The 22,390-nt window shown below is 44.8% G+C and overlaps 2 protein-coding genes across 3 annotated transcripts; both read right to left on the bottom strand.

Moving 5' to 3' along the window:
• Positions 1–32: 32 nt before the first annotated feature.
• Positions 33–9,391, bottom strand: si:rp71-1c10.7 (tumor necrosis factor receptor superfamily member 12A). Its single transcript, XM_062413671.1, has 5 exons — positions 9,005–9,391; positions 3,337–3,435; positions 3,101–3,244; positions 2,217–2,265; positions 33–1,529 (listed from the first exon to the last, which is right to left on the bottom strand). The coding sequence occupies exons 1-4, from the start codon at positions 9,084–9,086 to the stop codon at positions 2,225–2,227; spliced, it is 366 nt and encodes a 121-aa protein (XP_062269655.1). The 5' UTR covers positions 9,087–9,391; the 3' UTR covers positions 33–1,529; positions 2,217–2,224.
• Positions 9,392–11,839: 2,448 nt separating this feature from the next.
• On the bottom strand, positions 11,840–22,295 carry rnf40 (ring finger protein 40). 2 transcript variants are annotated; one of them, XM_062413883.1, is made up of 20 exons: positions 22,245–22,295; positions 21,614–21,762; positions 21,284–21,451; positions 20,748–21,048; positions 19,618–19,818; positions 19,297–19,418; positions 18,999–19,145; positions 18,604–18,678; positions 18,370–18,489; positions 18,096–18,275; positions 17,768–17,903; positions 17,364–17,485; positions 16,947–17,209; positions 16,577–16,694; positions 16,328–16,477; positions 14,005–14,214; positions 13,800–13,925; positions 12,913–13,053; positions 12,685–12,786; positions 11,840–12,308 (listed from the first exon to the last, which is right to left on the bottom strand). In XM_062413883.1, exons 2-20 carry the CDS (start codon positions 21,749–21,751, stop codon positions 12,132–12,134), a joined length of 2,997 nt encoding a protein of 998 aa, XP_062269867.1. In that variant the 5' UTR covers positions 21,752–21,762; positions 22,245–22,295; the 3' UTR covers positions 11,840–12,131. The 2 variants fall into 2 exon arrangements, with proteins under 2 accessions (XP_062269867.1, XP_062269866.1); XM_062413882.1 differs by having other exon boundaries at positions 14,005–14,217.
• Between the last annotated feature and the right edge of the window lie 95 nt (positions 22,296–22,390).

A 22,390-nucleotide genomic window follows, 5' to 3' on the forward strand; every position in this document is an offset into this window, starting at 1 on the left:
GGTCCAACTGATGAAGTCACGAATACACCTGGGATTATTAAATTGTCAGTTTTATTGTGAAAAATACTTTAGGTACACAAAGCGGTTTATAGGATTGCGTTAAGTAAAATAAGCCAGTGCATGTACAGTATATACAGTTAGACAGGAAGCATGAGGAATAAGCAGGAAGTGTTAGTTATTGCTCAGTAACATCACTGGCTGGCCGAGTAGAAATTTAAAAGAAAAAAATCTTCACTGGAGTCCCTTTACACATGTGCTTGTCCCTCGCAGTTGGAAACAATGCTAAACTGCGAGACACTTACAAATAAATAATATAAACATCTAAACACAAACATAGAAATGTGGACTGATCTGTATTTGAAGTGATTCCCTAATGCCGCTGCCACAGGGCAAGCGTTTCACCCACAAGCAGACAGATCCAAAAAGCAGACCTGAAACATTGTCAGTGACCACATACTGCAAGATGGTCGGAAGATGAAAAAACAAAACCCCCCCCCCAAAAAAACACTTTGTACTATAAGAAAAAAGTGGAAAACAATCTTGCCCCACCATGTTTTTCACTGGTTTCAATGGCCACAAAATTACTGACATCTCGACATGATGTATCGCCTTTTTTTTTCGTTGTTGAGAATCATCAATCGACAAGTCAGAGTTAGTTGTGATTGTGTAACTTTCGCCCTGAGACACTGTGGGTGTCGCCCTCTTCGGTGCAGTACATTCTTTGCTCTTGTTAGTAGGCTGGCATTGTGTGTTTCTAGTGTTTTCAAGCATCCTGTGCCGCTAACGCTGGGACGGTAACGTGAATTCCGGGGATGAAATAGTAGGAGAATACAAAAAGTCAGCTGAAAACCTTAAAACTGAAAACACACACGGTTGTGACCTGCAGTAAAGGGCCTGTGTTGGTCTACAGGGATGTAGAACAGCTGGAGGTGCAGTCAGGGACAGAGGCTAGAATACGTTTCACCTACATATAGCTACATTCAAATGGCCTTAATGTGCCAAACAGTTTGTCTTGCTCACATATGGTTTGTCTTGAAGAGGCTGTCGTGGTAGATAACCGGCAGGGAGACCCCTTGTCACCCTGCAGGATAGCAGGGGATGGGACTGCAGCCCAGCAGAAGGCACTAGCTGTGTTACATTCATTGGATTCCTGCTGGAGAACAGCACGACACTAAACAGGAGAGTGGGTGTGTAGGGTTAGTCCGGATGCTGAATCAAATATCTATATAAGCCCACAAAGGATATTCTGGATCATGATCTCATTTACATGGAATATAGAGGCACACGTGGTCTGAGAACGATACCACTCTAATATAATGTTAAGGCGTGAGAGTTGCTCGCTGTTAGGTCCTGTGGTCGCTACGGGACTGAGTGGGATCCCTTCAACCGTCTAATAAATATAACTGGTCCGATTCTGGTCGGGAGATACTGGTCAGAGTATTCGCTTCGTGGTCCAGAGGTTCCTGCGTCCGGCCGTGAGCCGGGTCGCTGCTCGGTTCCGTCACATCTGTTTCCAGAGGAAGATGAGGCTGAGGAGGGAAGGACAACCGTTCATTCACATCATTTCACCAACATGTACGCAATTAAGTATCAAGTATTACAGTATCAAGATGTTTCTGAAGTTAATTACAATTCATTTAGTTACATTTTTTAAGTTAATTTAATCTATTTCAGAGAAGCTACTCAATTAGATAACGTTTATTTTTTGATGAATTTACTCAATTAAATTAACCAATAGGAGCCCTGGGCTGATGCCATGTTTTTTCAATAGAACAAAGACTATTTAGTTAAAAGCAAAGCTTGCACCATCCTCATCTTGCATACTTTCACTCATGGGTGAAATAAAATCATATCTCTGTTTTTACTTGGCCCCTGAGCACCAAACAAAACTTAGCATAGAGTCTCACGACAGCACGCTTGACTGGAATTGAAAGCAGCGCTGCATGTGGCTCTGAGTTCACGCTGGTGGCGTCCTGAAGCAGCTATGGTGGATCATGCCGCTGTGGTCGGACGACTCTTGAGACCAAAGCATTTTTCTACAAAATCAATTTTAAAAGAACACACGGAAATCCTCCACGCTCTCGATCACTCGCTCTCACATTACATTAATATATACAATTAATATTTTTCTTTTTTAATAATCGTATCTTTACTTTTTGGTCTCTAAAAGATGTTCAGGAGCGACAAATCTTAGTGAAAAGGAAAATCATACTTACTGAAATGTTTAAGCTTGATAAAGTGGCCCCGCAGTTTCTTCAATGGGTTCTGTAATACAAAAGAAGAAACACGTGAACACTTCCCAGTATGTATTGTGTTTTTTAATTCATACAAATCGTTTTTAAGCATGAATAGAAATCCAATAAGAGTAATGTTCTCTGCCATTTGTGAAATTGTCTTTAGCCGGATTACGCAAAAACTGGGTGGAGGGTTATGATATGAGTCAGGGAAGAATACATAAAACTTTGGTGAGGACTCAAATCAGAATACAGATCCAGGAATGTTTTTTCAGTAGGTTGTTTTCAGCTTTTTGATCATGATGAAGAAATCCCTCATATTTAGGGGATAGATGACAACTGCTCAATTTGGTGCAGATCCAAATAAATATCCACAAATATTTTCAGAAGTTCTAGGTAACTTAACCCCAGAGAGAATCTTTTTCACTAATATCTCCTCCATGTTAGGGTTTAATGTCTTCACAGATGTATTTACATTGAAATCTCTGATACAGCAGTTTCTTTTTTCCAGGGATCGCACTTTAAACAACTTCTGAAATGATCTGTGAATACTAACTAATACGTTATTTCCTGTTGCTGTAAGAGAAATTTTACTTTCTTGACTTTCCGGGGAATTTGAGAATTGATTTCAAGATGTTATTGGTGGCTTGTTAGGCCTGTTCTTGACTTGTACAAGAGTAGATTTCAGATTTCTTTAATTAACGAATAAAATACAATTTCTCACTGCAGAGTTTTATTGAACACCGATGGATAACAACATCGCAGTATGGGAACATCGGTTTTGGATTAAAAAAGCATTTTCAACAATGTCTAACAAGGATTGTCTTAAAAGCTAAATATCAGATTTAGCGTGTTGAGCATCTCACCACGTAGAGGCAGTTTGTGGGACTTGCGTCGATGCACCATGACCCCGATAATCAGGGCAGCGCCGACCAGCACCACGGCGAGCACCGAGAAACTGGTGATGGCCGCAAGTTTCCACACATCCGGTGTGACCTCGGCAGGTATACCTGGGGGATAGAACAAACACAGCTTAGCCTGCAGCCCTGGCAGAAGGTGAACCACTGTGTGAATCCGTCTTGGCAGGAGGGGGGTTCCTTACATGTGTTGCACGACGGGGTCTTGGGGTACTGCTTGCACGACGCGCACTGCACACACATGTCCAAATCTGAGTTCCAAAACTCGGACCTGCCACACTGACCTGCACAAACACACACATTAAGATTAAGATTAAGATACATTTATTTGTCCCAAACACATGCACAGACATGCAAAGGCACATTCATGCAGGTAGGGAAATGTAACCTCTGCTTTTGACCCATCTGGTGCAGGACACACAGAGCAGGGAGCGGCCATGTACGGCGCTCGGGGAGCAGATGTTGGGGGAGTAAGGTGCCTTGCTCAGGGGCACTAGACAGGGTAGGGAGACTCTTGGATTTTTGGACAGATCATTCCAGGTTCGTCTTTTGTTGTCTCTCCGTGGAGTCGAACCAGAGACGAACCAGAGACCTTTCTGTCCATAGTCCAAGTTTCTGCCACACAGTAGACATAAACAATCTTGACACTTCATAATCTCCAAGACATTTTTACTGGGAAACAAGGCTTTCTTTATTTATGCCATTTTACGGGGTAATATTCGGACACAACATTTGATGTAAAAGATTCCGAGAGCAACCACAATCCCCACTGCAATCAAATGAAAATGCTTAAACACATTAAACCGCAATCTGTTGACTTGCACCAGCTGCACTCAGTTACTGCCGCTGTGACCGGCAGCGGGACACACCAGGAACTCTGTGGCTGTCTTCTTCTTAAAAAACGAAACTGGGAAATTCCTCTGGGGTCAGACTGCTGATGCAACCTAACTGCACCAGAGAGGATCACTCAGCAGCTCTGGGTTGCATGAGCGGGGCCGGGGCTGGTGTGCGACGGGCAGGATGTGTGTTTTCGAGAGAGTGCTTCCGCTGCATTGTTGTTGCCTTCAGCGGACGTGTGCGACTTCCAGAGAATACACGAACACGCCTGTGACAAAGAGGTCGGGGCGGTCGGCAGGCGGTTTGCGCTCCGGGAGAAAAGGTCCACCTTCACTGGAACACGATAGAGAAGCTGCTCCCCTCTCTCTCTCTTTGTGGCAGCTGAACAATTAAAGCTGTGCACACGATGAAGACACCCCCCCGAGGCCGTGACACAGCTACGAGTGAAGTCAGGGCTGCTTTCATAGTGTTTGTGGCTTTCACGTCCTTGGAGCTGATTCCCCCCGAGGTCATGGATGAAGTAGCCAGTGTTGTGACATCAAGCTGAAAAAAACAAAACCTCTGCAAAACAACGTGACAACATGAAGTCAGCCTAGAGAAAGAGGACAACAACCCGACCGACACGTCCCAGATAGAGTTACACAGAATATCTTGAATATTTCCGTAACCGTCCCCACATGGGTGTTTGCATGCACTTCTGTTGTGTTCATCCTGATAAAGACGAGCGGCCACCGAGCCTGATTGGCGTCACAGTTTGTGGTGTGACTTTCATGTTCGACGCGCGGCGGCTTTATTCCTCATTGAAAACAACTTCAAACCAATGGGGGGGCGGGTTTGACGTAAGAATGTGTGGGACGCTGAGGTGCTGCCATGACAACCCGCAGTGGGTGAACGTTGTGACGATGTTCGAGTCCACAGAACCCTTTGGGTGTTTCCGGGGTAAACAGTGTTAGAGCGGAATCCAATTCAAGCAGCACCACCACTTCCTGTGGACGCTGGTGCTTAAACTCGGTGTAAACGACTTTGTTTCGAGTTGAGTTTGAATGGCGGCGGCTCGCGGACACTGGGATGACACCGCACGAGCAGTACGTTGGCACTTTTTGTTTTTTTGTGTGTTGTTTTTAAGTCTTGGTCCCCATTGACTTCAGCTGTATTGTTCTTTGTGGACTCAAGACACTTCACACCCAAACCCCTCCGCCGGCAGAGCGGTGAGAAGATAATGAGTGAAAGAACATAACACGACCAATGAAACGGCGAGATGTTCGATGAGATGGGGATCGTCAGTCTTTGTTCAAATTTTCAGAATAAATGACAGTACTTCATTTAAAATGCTCCAAAAACAAAAGTATGGAATCTGCGATTTTCTACTGTAATGGAGTATTTGTCTGTACAAATACCCTCGTTTAAGTCCTAGTGCAGAAGGATTGTCAGGTTATACAAATGGCCCCTGTGACTGATATAGATTGCCACTGATGCAGAACTCCATGCAGCTTTTCACTGTTGTAGCAGCGTCGCTCTGTTGGGTCACTAAATAAACCTGATGGTAGTGAGGAGGTGAGGGAGTTACGAGGGGATTGATGGTGTCGAGATGAAAAACTGTCTGAATGATTAGAAAACTGTTTGAATGACACGAATAGTTCAGAGGAGAAATGTTTCAGCTAACAACTCCTGACAACACCCCCCCACTAAACACAACTATTTCATGAGGGTTGAGGAATGTTTGACCATCCTCACACATTACTGTATGTGCCATTATATATATATATATTGTGTATCATATCTGAACAGGGGAATAGTGTCTGTCTAATTCCACAGACACTCCCTTCCCTCTCTAAGCAGCACCAAGGTCAGGTTATAGATAAAGGCCCAACCAACAGTACAGTGTAGTGTCTATGCTGAGGGACTTTCATATCTAACTCAAATGCCCCAGACCGAGAGACGGCAGCTTCAACTCTTTTGTTTATATCACCAGTGGCAAGACGTAGGGACACAATGTGATTTAGGTGTCCATACTTTAGGCTACACTATCCAATAGGGTGTGAACACCTACATGTGACATAGAGTGACAGCAGTTGTAGCCATTCATGGTTGTGCTGTTGGAATGGGTGTCGCAACCTTCTGGTCTCCTTGATGCATCTAGTACGTGGACCAAATTCTACTGAGTACCACTGGTTTACTCTAAATATGAGGTATAAAGTTTTGGTTAAAACAGAAACGTCAGTAGCTGGTGGGCCCAGCCATATATAAACCTATTTATTCATTTAACTCAACAGATCCTGATCCAGAGCCGCACCAATCTTTAATGCGTTCTTTCCTGACCCTGTCTCCAAACTTCCTGTTATCATTCAAGTAGTTCCTGCTCCATGACAGACAACCAAACACAGACAAAAACATAACCTCCTCAACCTCACTGGGGGAGGTGTAAACAAATCAAAAATCTTAATTACATAGACCAAGATATTCTGATATCTTGTAACTGCACTATTCATTTTTTCCCATAATGCAACTCAAACACATCTTTCACCTGACACTCCCTGCCTCTTAGGTCGCCGCCTCTTTCAGTTAACGGCTCTGCTTTTGTTGAATACTAAACAAAAGTCCCAAGGCCGAGGAGAGATAATCTAGATGACATCCCTGTGACCTCATCGGGGTTGTTTACTCAAACCTCAGAGAGGATTTCCCTGGAAACGTCAATCTGCTGCTTCCACAGGCTGCAGCTGAAAACGATTTCTTGTGACAAACAAACTGAACTTCACGTGTAAAATCAATCAAGTGTCCATAGTTATTTTATCCGAATTCCGGACTGTTGGTTGAAAACAAAACAAGCAAGGTTTTGTATATTTTATCGACCGAATGATTGAGAAAACAACATGATCTCATCGGTGTTGGAAGTATCTTTACACTGATTTGCATTTTCTTTATAAATACTGTAGTTTAGCTCAACTTTGAGGTACTTGTGCCTCACATGAATATTCCTAGTAAACCTTATTTATTCTTCTGCCCCACTACAAATCAGACTTAACTGATATACCTCAACCAAGAGGTTATGTTTTCACCCCTGTCCGTTTGTTTGTCTGTTGATTGGTTGGTTTGTCTGTACACAAGTTTATGCAGAAACTACTGGACTGATTAGCATGAAATTTGGGTTAAGGAAGAGGTATGAGTATGGTGTGGATTCGGGTGAGGAACCGGTATCAGGATTTCCCTCTGACTCTCGTAAACACTGAGAAATAAAGTGTCGAATGAGAGTAATTGATGGATTTTGATGATGTTGGACCTTGGTTGACATATGTTTTCTCAGAGTATCTTCCTGTGCTTTTAAATACTAAACAACTAGAATAACTTTGGAAAAAGCTTCTTTCTCCAGTTGGAGGTTGCGGAACATAAAGAGCTGAATGCCCCATTGTGTGAAAAACATTTGGGATTCACTTGGCTTGTGTCATCGCTCACAACTAAAGCATTTTTAGATTTTTAAATTCAAATCCAGAAGAATATTTTCCATTTCCCGTGAGGTCCATGGCTGACATCACACATGTCCAGGAGGCTGTGCTGTGTGCGTTTCTCACTGGTAACATTCCACAGGACTCATAAGATGTTGACAACCAGTCGGTGCGGGTCATTATTCACCGGCTGCAGTCAAGAAGGCACCTGCTGGAGAAGTCATGTTTGAGGCATTCTGACCTCTCCGCCTCTGGATGTGTTGCAGCCCCATGCACAGGCCCCCGGGGACCCTCCGTCCTCCACAGCCAGCTTGCCTGACTCATTCTAAAAGCTGCGGTCACAGTGAAAAAATGTGTCACAGCTCTTGTGAGCCCGATGGTTTCAGCAGGGGCCTGGTCCATCAGATCCAGCTGGACTCACACTGGAGGGGTTCAAGAAGTCACTGAGAGGAACTGAACCTTGACTCCTGGTTGACACGCAGCCAAAAACCCTAAAAGCCACATCTGGGTCATGGAGGCTTTTTTGTGTTGCTCAGATCAAACGACAAGAAAGTGCTGATTAAACAGATGAGAGTATGGTAACCGTGTTTGAGCCGGAGCTGAAACCACTGGAGTCTCTGTTTCAGCGCAACGTTTGTGGTTTCATTTCTCTCTTATTTGTGTATGACAACACATCAGCAGGCATTCGATAGAAAAACTTAAAAAAGGAAGCTGCAGAGGTGTGGCCACCTGACAGCCACAAAACGTTCTCAAGGCTCAGGATGTGAAAAAATCTGTGAAACACACACAGTTTGGAACCATTTTTTTCTCCCTGTGTGCATGACAAGAAGACCTTGGCAAATCTCAGCACCTAGCGTGACAGAGGGTGCTTTAGGGTGTGGGGGTGCTGCATTTAGTCATAATGTGGAAGGGGGTGGGTGGATCAACAGCTGATGTCCAGATGTAGAGATGCGTTCACACGGATGGAGCCTAAACCGAACATGCTTTGAGTTTACTGTTAAGAAAAAAATACATTTGGGGGACTGTAATAAATCCGAGGAAATTATCCTGATCCTTATAATTATTCCATCTTTTCATGTTCTCACTGCAATCTGACTCCGTGGGATCGCATCCAAACTTCAGAGGGCTGTGGAAACAAAGTCCAAAGCCTCCTCGTTCCTTTCCCTTTTTATCACTGTGAGATAGTGGAAATGGAGCTTGGCGCAAAATGGTCACACGAGGCGGGTCGCCCTCTCTCCATGCGGCCGGTCCCATCTCTCGCCCGGCGGGCACGGATGGATGGACGGGGTGGATTAAGGCGATCGGAATGCGGAACCGGTGAGAAACGCAGCTGGTTGAGGAAGCGGCACTGTAAGCGGACCCCTTACTATCTGACTCCATTACACAGGCGGACCGCACCACAGCCCCTCTCTGATCCATGTTCGCACAAAAACAAAAGACGCGCCAGCCTTTGCGCGTAAAACAGACATAGGATCAGCAGAAACAACCCCACAGCGCGAACCCCTCAAAGTGGGGATTCTAAGTTTCATCAGTTTGAAAAATCCACGTGTTGTGTGAATAAGAGCGTTTTACTTACTTTTCTGTGCGCTCGCGACGTGGAGATTGGCCACGGCCGCCAGGATGAGTCCGCAGAGCGCGCAGAGAGCGTCGGGAGCCATGGTGTGTGTGCCCGATGGAGGCGGGGGGGGGGAGCTGCTCTCCGTCGGCTACACGGTTCCCGAAAAGTGCATGTGATGCGCAGTCAGCCCGGTGCTGGTTCTCAGCATGGAAAAGCGAGCATCAGAGTGAGTCACCCGCAGGAGTCTGCTCCTTGTTTTAATAGCGCGCACACACCCACGCTCACAGTTCAACTCCTATGAGTCATTTCCTATGTACTGTACTGGCGGTGCTGGTCACTCACAGGAAACTCCACGAGCATAGTATGCGGTTTCTTGTGTCTCAGCTCCAGGGGAGAAATTTTCTCTTCAGCCCAGCTCAGGTACATGAAGTGTGTTTTTTATTCTTTGAAAACACATATTATTACATTTTTCACAGCCACGCCCTTTTTGGTTTTTCCTCCATCCACGAAGCAGAGAGTCTATGTAGTCTGGACTTAATAGTGTTCTCATTGTTATTACCACGCCTGTCGACGTCATCCCCTCCTCTGTGCCAAAAAACACAAGGCCCTGGCAGGAGTCTGGTCCCATGCACACACACAGGGAGAGAGAGGAAGGGAGAGAGAGAGGAACAGCAACTGAGGCAGAAACAGATGACACTCACTAGGAAAAACTTTCTGGCTTCTAAGGCCTTTGGGAAAGTCTGCTCAGAGTTAAAGGCACATAATCTGTGTGTTTATTCTCTAGAACACCGTCTCCTGCACAAAAAGGAGAGCTCTGGTGTTCTTCACTTCTCATCTTTTTTTTTGTTCTCAGCCAAGGACCCCCCCTACAAGACAGGAAAGGTTCCAATGACCCCCTCATGCACGTCCCTTGGAATAATTTGATTCCTAATTATGTGAGAGAGAAATGTCTTGAGCCGCTTTCAGCACCAACCTCCAGATAATCTCCGGACATTCTCCAGAGGGGCCTGGATGTGAGAACACATGTATCCGAGTAGGAGCCTCTGAGTTGTTCCTGCCAGCGGGACCATTTTCTCATGGGCCTCTTTTCGCAGGATTTGCCGCGAGCCACATGACGTTTGAAACACTTGGAAGACGCTATACTAATGAATAAAAAACTAAATGAACATGAATATCTGGGGACAAAAAAGCGGTGCCTCACATAGACATTTTGGAGATGAGGGCCGTGTGGTGTGGATGTAAAATGTTAGGTCCCGTCTCTGTCTGTTGAGCCTCACTTTAACCATGCGGACATTTCTTTGCTGTGAACACATCTGACCGGAGAATTCCCCGCTGCATTCTTCATGTGCGAACGGCAAACTCAAGAGAAACTCCAGATCCCCATCATCCAGACATTCTCTGGAGTTCATGTCTGCAAACAGCTCTTCAAAGTTATTAGACATGCTTTAAAAAAAAAAAACGTTTGCACCACATCAACGCAGAGTAGTGCTTTTGCCTTTAATGGAGGAATCTGGAAACAATCTGCAGACCCCCCTGGCAGCGGGCCACAGACCCCCCGGGGGTCCCCGGGCCGCTGCTTTCGGCGCTTGACGTGTGAACAGCGAGTGTCCGTGACGCATGGTGGTGTTATTGATGTCTGGGGCTGGGTGTAGCCCCGCTGCTGCAGCACAAGTATGCAATAAAAAAAAAAAGAGAGAGAGCAGTGGACGCCTGCCTGCAGCCCTATCAGGTTGGCCTCTGTCACACATCGTCTCACACACTAATCAAGACCATCAGTCACCACACAGCACGAGTGGCACACAGAAGAATGATCAGCTGCAACAAAGTGGAAACTACTCATTTATTTTAGACAGGTTATTATGCACATTCATGTATGAGTAAACAACCAATGCTCATGAATTATTAACAGTAAAAACGACTCCTATCTTTGCCAACAAAAGCCAGATCCTGCAGCGACTCTTCCATAAACGTTACCAAATGCCCCCCCCCCCCCCCCCTCTTTTTTTCTTCTTCACATATGCACTCTCTCCCCGCAGACTGGAACTTTTTTATGTGCGCTACACGGTGTGAACTGCCTTTCCCACAAGCGCTAACGTCAAACAGACGCGGACCCCGCCTCCCAGTAAATAGATCACATCATCTGAGCGCAGGGGAAGGGGCTTGCGTTGGCTCAATTAGGTACGAAGCATGTTGTCAAGCAGATGTTTTTGTACTCTGCTGTCGTAGCGAGCCTTTCCGCGGAGCAGCCTGCGAGGACCTGGAGCAGCACGGCCCACTAAGGACACCCATATGAGCTGACTTTCCACTGGAGTGATTTCATCAGTAATGAGGCACTATAAGCTGCAGATGTTGTGTCAAAACTCTCCGGCAGGCGCCATGGCAACGAGATGAACACACACAGAGGACCTTGCCCAAGGTGATCCACACACTCCTGTATGTGCTGACTGGACGCCAAACTGGCTGATGTCTCTCGGGGGCATTGTTAATACTATAGCCTAACTGAGGAAGTTAGAGAAAATCTGCCGGTTGCACGTCACACATCAGAAACATATTTAGGTTCAGACACGCAGCCCTGGAGTCAGTGGAGGATGGCTTCTTAGAATTTTGAAGTTTGTTTTTCTGCTCCACTGATTTTTACAGGGGTTCCAAAAGCAGCAGGATCGAAAAACCCCGTTCACGTAAAACACGTCGGGAAGATCGACCATGTGGCACTGCAGTTCACGTTCTTCTATACATAGAAAAAAAAAAAAAATGAAATGGTTAAAAAGGTCGGCTCAGTCCGTCAGAGGAGAGGATGTTTAACTTGGCGAGAAGCGGCAAAGACGAGAAAACAGCTCAACATGTAAGAACGTCACGGTTTGCACAAACAACTGTGTTTATTAGCTACAGCACAATTCTCAGTAAGATGTGTCACTGTTTGGTCACCACATTAATCAGCGACTGGTAATGACGCAGTAAAAGTCTTTCCAAAGAGAGATTAAAACAGGTAAACAAACTCATCTCAATACCCCCCCCCCCCCTCCCCCCCACCTAAAAAACGTCTCCCATCTTTAGATAAATCTCCAGTTCTTGTGTCTCTATTCTCTTCTCTCCTTTGGTTGTTGTTTTTTCTCTCTCTCTGCCGTTTCCTCCGTCTCCACGTGAGTTAGGTAATGTAGATGCGGTGGAAGTCGTTGGCTCCGAAGGCACAGTTGCACTTGGGGCACTTCCTCTGCCGGGTGTCGTAACGCATCTTCAGACATTCGTAGCAGAAGACGTGGAAACACTTGGTGAGCACCGTCTCCTTGTCTCGGGTGTTGCAGCAGGGGCAGCGCAGCTTGGCCTGGAGACAGATACACACGTGGTTTATGGGCCAAATACCGACTTGCCGGCAGTGTTATTACCTCCACTTGCTCTAAGGTAATGCGGCTAATGCTTGAGGGTGTAACAAGTCTTTGCATCCCCGAAAGCCCAAAGTGGCTGTAACATTTACAGAGGTTTGAGCTCACTTTCTGGCTCACACTCGCAAATGAAAAACTCGCCACTGCCAGCCAATCGAACAAATCACAAAGCTTTAGTAGTTGCAGTATTACCACATTACATTTGCGCCAGACTCTATTCCTGCCTGCGTCGGATTGTGCCAGGGAAGTGTTGGTGTTTTTTGTAACTCCCTTGTCACCAAAATGAGGTTTATTATAACAAGTTTCTCTCCTTCTCACCTTGTACTGGTTGATCTCCTCCTGCAGGATCTCATCAGCGTCAGAGTAAACCTCCACCTTCTTCTGCTTCTCCAGCTTCCGCCTCAGCCGGGACAGATCCTCCTGGAGGACACGGAGGGGGGAAGAGTCATGAGAGCTGCAGCCTTGTGTGTTCCTCCCATCTGAACTTGGACATAATGTAGGGAGTGATATCCCCCCCCCCCCTCCCATTCCTGAAATACAACATACCTGTGCTCGCTTCAGGTTGCTGCTCTCCCTCTCTCGGGCCGTGCGGTTCTCTGCCACAGAGACATGGATCTCCTTCAGCTTGGCCTGCGTGTGCTCCAGCTGCACCTTCAGGTCTTCTGCCAGTTGGGCAGCCTCCACCGCCTGCAGCAGGGAAGGAACCGGACACACTCAATAATAATAATACCAATGCTGAAATTCCTGCGCTGCAATGTGCTGGTGCTGCAGCAAGCTCTGGGAACAACTTGATATTCTGAATATATTCCCTGTGCTTCATTCTTGGATATTCTGCTGTGTGCTAACTTCAACATCAACACTGCTGATTTTGTAATTTTCGTATTTACTACACGTTGTGTTCACTTTCCGGCTCTGACGACCTTTTTCCACAGCACATGATGCGTTTGTAGAGCTCCATCACCGCTTCCACGCAATCGCTGGTTTCAGTTCAAGTGAACAGCTGCTTTTGGGTCTTTTCGGTCATGTTTTCAATTTAGTGCCGAGGTTGTTTCTACTTTTAAAAATAAGATTAAGCGTGGAAAGAAGAATTCAAGAGCCTGGCCAATGTTGGCGATGACCAGAAAGACGTCACGGGAGTAGGCACTTACAGAACATGGCAGTGTGGGAATGAGGACAGACTCTGGGTTTAATTGCTAACAGTGTAGCTCGTTAATACGTTCTGTGGCAGCATCCCCACGCAACTCGGATGTCAGAATTCTTAACAAGCACCTAACTTCAAGAGAATCAAATGAAACGGGTACAGTTTTCCGAACGTGCAATCACCAAGATCCTCCTGCAGTGTTTTAATGTTTACATTTAGGACCACAGACATCTGGCAGCAATCTAATCAGTGTAAGAGCCAACAGCATGATGAGCGTCATCTGTCTCCTCACCTTCCTCTTGTTGAGCTCTAGTCCTTGCGTCCGGACAGCCAGCTCTTTTTCCAGAGCGGCCAGCGTGCACTGGAGGACGCCCTCTTTCTCCTCTAGCTTCTGCACAACCAGCAGCTGAGCGTCCACCTGACAAGAGGCAGCAGCAAGTTAATATTTCAGCTCCTCGACACTATTGGAGAGCATCCACCCTGCAGTTACACTTCACCTGGGTTTTGAATCGGAGGACTTGGTCCGCCAACTCCTCTTTCTCCTCTTTCAGCAGCTTGTAGATCTGGTTCGATTTGATCCGCTCGCTCATCAGCTTGAAATTGGCGTCGTCCTTTTCTCTCAACTGCTGCAGCAGTCGGCTGTTCTGCTCCTGCATGTCCTCGAAGGCCTGGCCCGTTACGTCCATCTCACTCAGCAGGGCTTCCTCCTCCTCGAGAGACGCACAGGTATCAGTGAACAGATGAGGCAGTATGTGGCTCTGAACAAATGGGGCCTGGTTTCTCCACCAATGGTAAACGTTCATATCAAGTACAGTGCGCGTCTCCAAATAAGCTAAGCATTTTCAGACTTAATGTTCTGGAGTCACAACAAAAACAAATATATGTATATAAAACAAAAAAATGTACTTCATTTTTATAGATTTAAAAAAGAACTGTTGACATCTACAATTCTTACCTGGTTCCAAATAAACAATCAAAAACTTATCATTGGCAAAAACAAAGACAGTATGGTCAAATCCAAAACTGTGTTAAATCTAAGCTGTATTTTTGATGTGATGAGTAACAGATGTGCAAAGTTGTTAAATTTGAATGCGACACGTCATATAACCTGACATAGTGAAATGTTTTACACCTTCACTGGACTGTTTCACTGCCCACTAACAAGCCAACCGGGGCCTTTAACCATAAAGTCACATGATCTCACAGGTTGGTTGTTTATTGGGTAGTTTGGGAAAATCAGTCATCCTGTAAAAGTGAATTCAGGAAACTGGGATTGGAAAAAACACAATCCCTGATCAGGAGGCAAAAGTTGAATTAATCATGATCAGTTCAGACCCGTCTCTCCTTTCTTCAACTCTTTTCTGTGAGACCTGCCGAGCATGAGCAGCTTCAGCCTGTCAGGTCTCAACAGCTGTCTACTTTCTGCTCGTAAAATGGCGTGGATCAACAGTTAAACGAGTTATAAATAAAATCGGCCCCCTACGGCATTATTATGCCATTGCGTACCTTTCGATTGGATTACATTTAAGTGCTAATGAACAGTCATTTTTCTTTGCAGAAGAGTTGACACACACACGGAGGAAACAAAACCAAACGAGTAAATGATAAAGACTGGGTGACATGGGGGAAGATAAATGGATCCATATTAGGTCATGCGACTCGTATGACAGGTCATTTTCAAGGTGGCACCAAAGGGAAGCAGCTGGATGATCATAATCAAGACAAGAGTCTTAAATTACCCAGCATGGGTGTGCCCACTATCTACACAAACAAGGTTTAGACATTACAGTGACACGACTTGACCAACATTTGACCCTAGTCAGATAACGGTTTTATGTTTCTATCTCAGAGAGTCTCAGGAGTCTGTCCCTGAGTTTTGTGATTTACTAATGAAATTCCCTCTGAGAGCATCAAGACACAGCCAAACTAGTGAGCTCAGACCTGACAGGATTTTAACACAGTCCTAGTTAGAATGTGTCAGAGTAGCTCATACAACATTTGTATAGTTATCGAGTTACATATTTCCCCCCTTAAATGTCAACATGATCATCTCGTAGCAACTCCCTCCTTCTGTCTTGTAGTAAATCAGTATAACAGTGTAGATTCACTTGACAGACATTTTTCATAGCGACTAAAATCTCACTAACTAAAGAAAGGAACAACAATACTGACATGATTTTAAAAGCTATATATGTAATATATTAGCCTGTTTACCATAAAGCCAGCAATAATCAAAAAAGTTATATTCTGTGACAGAAGTTGAACACATAACAGCACAACTATGTTGATGAAAAATGAAACTTGGAAGGAAAGCAGACATTCTTTAAAAAATTATTCTAGCATATGGTGTGTAGGTAATCTGCCTTATAGTCTATACAATACCATCTTCTTTTAAACTGAGGTTACTATGCTTGAATAGACAGATAGTTCTTAATTGAATTATCTGCCTTCATTATGCCATAAAAAACAAGGTTTCAAAAGATTTGCATTAATGTGTTACTAAAAGCTAAAACCTAACATTAACAGGAGATTAGCATGAAGTTAACCAGCTGTGAAGATTTAAATGACAGGCCCACAGCTTCAGATTTCAGTTCTTCTTTAGTGTTCTAAGGTCAGGAAACCCCTTTCTTAGGCAAATGGTTGACTCACTGCACTACACTCATTCTCTGCACAGATGGATTGTGCAAGTCATATCTTGGGCAGATTTCCAAAGGTCTGTTTAGTAATGACTAATTTCTCACTAGTGTTTGTTTGGAAAGAGGTTTAAATGTGATCAGTTCGGCCTCTCAGCTTGTTTGAGAGAACGGAACAAATAGCTACCTGCTTAGTTGCGGCAAGTTTCTTCTGCAGATGCTCAATGGTCTCTTCTGCGACTCGGATCTTCCTGAGGGCATCTTCATCGGCCAGCTTCTTGCTTTCCTTCCTTTCCCTCTCCTCCAGCTCTCGTACCCTCATCCTCAGCTCGTCCACCTGTATGGTTCAGGAGAGGCAAGGGTAAAGTATTGTGTGGTTCCCGGCTAACGAAGAGAAAATAGAAAAAAGAGACACAGAATATGCCAAAGAACAAACCTCAGCTTTAGATTTGCGTTCAGCTGCCATGAGCTGCACTTTGTCCCTCTGCTCCTTGGGAGCTGACTTGTACATGTCCAACAAGAGCTTCATCTCTTTCTGGGACTCCTGGGCTTTTCTGATGAGTTAAAAAAAGATACGATTAATACATTTACATAAGCAATCAAATTAATGATATTCATTTAGTGCTTCTAAGCCCAGGATCCCATTCAACACCTGCTAACTATACTAAAGTGCTTATTTTTGAATTTAACAATTAATACAATAATTTTGTCTCAGATATTAAATCATGCAAAACTTTTTATACAAAGGTGTGACTAAGACCATTACTGGAAATACAAATGGGGTGTTAAATAGAAGGGGGATGTACTTGAGTTCTATTCTGAGCATCTTCAGTGTGTCTGAGTCTTTTCTCTTCAGCTCGTCGCTGCGCTGCCTCTCTCTCTCACGCTCCCTCTCTCGTTCTCGCTCAGCCTCCCTCTCCCGCTCCCTGGCCCGCTGTCTCTCAAGCTCCTTCCTCCTCTCCTCCTCCTCCTCCTCGTGGTCCTCATCGTCATCTTTCTTCAAGTCGACGCTGTCACTCGTTGTCTCCTCGAGAATCAGAACCGCCGTGTCGCCGCTCTGACAACGCAACTGTCGATAAAGCACAATTGCCATTATTCACTTGACAATGATGAACAATTGCACTAGTTGGAGGAGACGTATCACTACCAAGGTTCGATTTTGCTTTTGACATCCCGCTGATTCACATCGAAACTGTAACCAGAAGGTGAATCACACTGTCTACCTTATTGATCTCCATCTGTGTTTCCCGCAACTTCCTCTTATAACGCTGCACGTCCCCTTTCAACTGGAGGTTGTGGTTCTGAAGGCTGCTGATTAAGTGTCGCATCTCCCTGTTGATTGGACCTGAGAGCAGACACCAAGGATCAAAAGTGCACAGACATGCACAGACACACACACACAGTAAACATGAGGTCTGGTTATGAGTCATTCAATGTTATACAGAGCTGTAAATGATGCAATGATGCACATGATAGACTTCATGCTAAAATAAAGTAGGCACTGTTCCCACAATACTAACAGATGGTACATTTAACAGATACTAACAAAAGTCTTCCTCTTCTCACTTTAAATCAAAAATAAGAGTTTGATCGATTCACTAACTGAGCCTTGAATTTCAAAATGTACCTGCTTGCTCGTTGGCTGCCAGGTTCTGCTCGAACTCGATGCGCAGCATCTCATACTCTTTGCGCACCTGAGCCAAGGTATCCTCCAGCTGGATGACCTCAGTACGTAGTTTCTTTTGAAGGGACAGCTCATCACTCTGAACATTTGAAAACACCAAGACATTGCAGATCATGTTGACTAGTATAGCTAGTAATACACACGTAAAAGTTGAAAAATCTATCATAAGACATGTAAAGTCAGCGGTCTTCTATTTTCTGATGTATAAACCTTGTTTATCTCCATTGTAAAAACGTTTAATATTTACACACACATATCCTTTAAGTGTTACCTCCATGTGCTCAATCTGTCGGAGGTGGGCGTTCTTCGCGGTGAGCAGGAGTGCCCGTGCTTCATCCAGCTGGGTTTTGACCCCGAGCGACTCATTGTACAGCACGGAGAACTGAGACTGCAGACATTTATACTCTATAGTCTCCTTCACAACCTCTTCTGGAATGTTGCGCAAATCAATCTGAAAAATCAGTAAGTGGATTAAGGTTGAACAATGGAACCACGCTACACACACACTATGACATTCATTTCTAAAATCGACATCCTTTCCTCACCTTGAGCTTCTCGCTCTCTCTCACAGCCTCCTGGAGCTCCGCCTGCAGTTTCTCCAACTCTGCCATGCGGCTGTTTGCTAACTCCTGGTTGTGCTCCAACTCTGCATTGAGACTCTCAAACTAAGATGAGAAGAACGAGAATGGGTTATCGGAGAAATTTGCATGGTACAAAAACCACACTTTGCGTTTGAGATACGAAATTAATGACGTGCAAAAAAAAACGTGAATGCTCACCTTCTGAATATTCAGAGTAATCTGACCTCCAGGAAGCCCGCCTGAGCTACCAGTGCTGCTGTATCCAGACTTCAGCTGCAGACAAACAGCAGAACACATCAGGAAAAATGAAAAAAAAAAAAGGACGGAAGAACAAAAACACACAGCACAACTACACAAATCCTATGAAAATATCTTGGTCTTATTTTCATGTTCAGATAACAAATGCAAACAGTACAACTGCATCAATGCAGGCAACCAGAACAGGATGTGCATCCGTAAGAGCGTCTGGCTTGGACCGCTTTGATTGTTAGGATTATATCAGTGTCAGCTCGTGTATGCGAGAGAGAGCCCCGACAAAAGAAGGTCACACACACAGATACACACTTAGCAGACGACATATCCAATAACTGCACCTGTTCCATGGCCTCTGCAAGGTGTTTGTTGAGCTTTTGTTCCCTGTTGCGGAGTTTCTCAATGTCCCACTGCAGGTCCTCCACTGTCGTCTCCATCTCAGACACCTTGGTCTCGGAGCTGGTCACCTTGTCCACCAACTCATTGTACTGCAAGACAGCAAGGCATAGCAGAAAATCAGGGGCCAAGTACGTGCAATCTTACAATGAATCAACAGTCTCTATCCTTTCTCCGAGTCACACCCACACATATGCGCATTCACCACACACAGTGACACACACAATGCCGAGGTCATCGTACCTCCATAGACATCTTGTGGTGACGACCCTGCAGGAGAGTGGCCAGGTCCCTCAGTCGAATGTTCTCATCCAGCAGAGTGTGGCTAGCATTGATGATGTCAGACTGGCTACTGTCCTCACATGCTGTTAATAAAGATAAAGTTAGCAAAGTCCACTTAGAACGGAGCTAAAGGGTGTTAAGAAAACCTTGTACACATTTACGTACAACAACAACTACATAATGACGTATTTAAGTAAAATAGCAGCAAGTAATTCGTTATTTCTCATGCAGGATGTAAAATGTCTGACACTGGCTTAAAATATATGAAAAAAATATATATACCTGAAGCTTGGACTTGCTTGCACATACTGTCAATTCGACTGTGCAGCCTGTCGAAGACACAGACCAGGCAGGCAATCGCTTCCTTGCTGAACTGCATGCGGTCCTGGAGGTGCAGGGTGAGCTCTTCCTCGCTGCTGTGCTCCAGCGTGGTCAGGAAGCCCTTGACATTATCACTTAATGGAGGAGGAGGTGGTGACGCATCTGAAAAGAACAGGAGGTTGGTTAAAATCAGTACAGAGTAAAATATCAATGTCACTAAACTTTAATCTTTATTATAAAGGAATGAGTTTGCGCCTGCCTAAACATCTTGAAAACCTGGAAACTGCATTGGAAATCTCAATGGATCAGACAAATACAGGTACGGAGAGGTTAGCCTTGCTTTATAATAGCCTGAAATTTGACAGGCAGTTTGCCAGAAGATTGAGCCAAGACATACAAGGAAGCTATAACAGTTGATTTCTTAAAAGATACACCTGGAAAATACATGAGGATACATCTGGATGCTTTCTAGGGGTTATAGCTCTGCTTTCAAAAACGCCCCTCCCATCCAAATTATCAGTGAAGCTCTACGCCAGAGGACACACCAGGCTTTTCAATTGGGCCTTGCACTTTGTGACCAGCAACCCAAGGGCGTTCAGGATGGACAACCTTCAACTAAAGCACCAATGAGAGAGTTTCCACCATAAAAACTTAGTTACACCGACAACCCTACAGTAAACACAATCAAAGGCCTCATCTGTACCAGTATATCCCCTTAACAGACGTTTACAGGATAAACAGTCTGGGGGCTGAGCATTTTTAAGGATGTCACACACCCCAGTCTCAGAGACCCCCTCCCCCCTAGGAAGACGATTCATGTATTTCTGCAGAGGCTAGATATTTTCAACACGCGTCAAAATTCACCACATTTCCAAACAAAATTACAATTGTGCATATATTTTTTTTATATATGTGATATTACATGACGACCTGCTAAGAAAGCTGCTGGATCAATGGCATCCTTTATGTCTACATAGACAGAATTTAATAATGTCAAATACATATATGTATAAAATAGATAGATTACAGATTATGTGGACAAATTATAAAAGTTCATCAAAGCGCTCAGCAATTAAGACTTTCTGTCTTACCTTTTGTTGAGTTCTTTGACGGCTCTGTCGTTGTCATCAACTCTTCTGACCCCCCAGGAGGAAGAGGAGGCTGCTTCTCCACCTGACGCTCTTCTGGACACTCCTGCTGTTTCTCTGCCTGCTCGCCGTCATCCTGAACTTCTGGAAGGGGAGGTGGAGGAACTGCTGAGGTTGGTGAAACCAGATTGACGCCATCTTCCTCCATTGGTGTGGGATCAGGGAGAGGTGCCGAGGGCGGGGTAGACGCCACTGGAGCATCTGGCTTAATTAGTTTGCGTAGAACCTGCACATTCTCTTCCAACTGCAAATTAGAAACACAAGGATTGAAAGGTTGCTCTATTATCTTGAAGTCATTCAACAGTTGCACTTCCACAAACTGACTTTGCACCGAAAAAGTCCTGCTTATTGGCTAATTTTGTAACTGTAGATAATTGGGAAATGGAACATGTTTACTCATGCTTCACAATACTAGTATACAATTCATTAGAAAGGGATTAATAGTGTTATAACAGTGTAATCTTGAGTGCAGGCAGCACCTGTGACCAGTAGCGGTTGACAATCAGCAGGGTGGTGTCATCGGTGGCTTGTCTCTTCTCCAGCTTCTCAATTTTCTCTCGTAACTCGTCCTCCATGGTTTGTCTCTGCTCCAGTCGCTCACATAGTTTCTTATTCTTGAACTGGATCACCTTCATGTCCATCTCCTCCTGCAAAAAAAACAGATACAGACAACAAGAATAAACGTCAGAGGTGCTTAACATTGCCTAGCAAAAAATTAAACCAGGGACAGTATGCAAGGCATCTCGGTGGAAGCAGAAGAACACAGAAGACATCGTGACCTGAGGGAGTAAACATTGAATATGACTGACCGTAGAAGAGACCCCAGCTATTCGAATTGGCTCGATGAGTGTGGTGGTGGTCTTCTCCTCCTTCTTGCTTTTCTTCTCAGGTGGGCAAGGGGGGCTGTCCCCCCCTGAGGGACGTTTTCCTCCCCCAACACCTGACATCGTTCCTTCCCCTGCAAGAGATCAAACACGCCGTGTGATCGTTGAGTTGGTACAGCGGAGCAGTTTGGAGAACTCATTCATTAGTTGACAGCTAGCAAATGGCTATAGTCTACATGCTACAAGGACCACGGATTAACCGGCTGAAAAAACTGATCGTCTGGTGTTTATATTAAAACACGTGTTGCTAAGGGGGTATGCTGAAGGTCATCATGTTTATCCCGGACTGAAAAGCACCCAAAATATTTATTTTGGCTTTTCTGCTACGATTTACGCCGCATTAGCAATCTTGCTAACGCCAGCTATGCTAATGCTAAGCGGATGATTATCCGGGATCTCCCTGACTAAGCGTCGCTCTTTGTCCAGCGTATCTGATAAATAGTGGTGGGTATTTTTATTCAGGGACCACCCCCGTGAATCTAAGATACTCTGTGAGTGAACTCTACATGCGCGAGAAAGTACACATCGTTTTCTGACCTAATTCATCGGTACAAACCTGCTCAAGGGACGATGGAGAATGTAGCTGGGGAAGCTACAGGAAGTGATGACAATGTACTTCCGTATTTTTTTTTTTACACATCAAGAAATAATAAAAATGTGTAAAGTGATAGTCACGCTTTTTATAGTGTGATGCTGTGAACT

The sequence above is a fragment of the Platichthys flesus genome, chromosome 20, assembly GCF_949316205.1.
Source record: "Platichthys flesus chromosome 20, fPlaFle2.1, whole genome shotgun sequence".
Lineage (NCBI taxonomy): Eukaryota > Metazoa > Chordata > Actinopteri > Pleuronectiformes > Pleuronectidae > Platichthys > Platichthys flesus.

What these genes read in the sequence shown, in the direction of transcription:
- si:rp71-1c10.7 (XM_062413671.1), bottom strand. Translation starts at nt 9,086, where the DNA reads ATGGCTCCCGACGCTCTCTGCGCGCTCTGCGGACTCATCCTGGCGGCC. An exon ending in GACCCCGTCGTGCAACACAT is followed by an intron (nt 3,245 to 3,336) that starts GTAAGGAACCCC and finishes TCTATCCCCCAG; the next exon opens with GTATACCTGCCGAGGTCACA. An exon ending in CCACAAACTGCCTCTACGTG is followed by an intron (nt 2,266 to 3,100) that starts GTGAGATGCTCA and finishes TTTGTATTACAG; the next exon opens with AACCCATTGAAGAAACTGCG.
- rnf40 (XM_062413882.1), bottom strand. Translation starts at nt 21,751, where the DNA reads ATGTCAGGTGTTGGGGGAGGAAAACGTCCCTCAGGGGGGGACAGCCCC. An exon ending in AACGCAAATCTAAAGCTGAG is followed by an intron (nt 16,478 to 16,576) that starts GTTTGTTCTTTG and finishes TGAACCATACAG; the next exon opens with GTGGACGAGCTGAGGATGAG. An exon ending in GCAACCTGAAGCGAGCACAG is followed by an intron (nt 12,787 to 12,912) that starts GTATGTTGTATT and finishes CGTGTCCTCCAG; the next exon opens with GAGGATCTGTCCCGGCTGAG.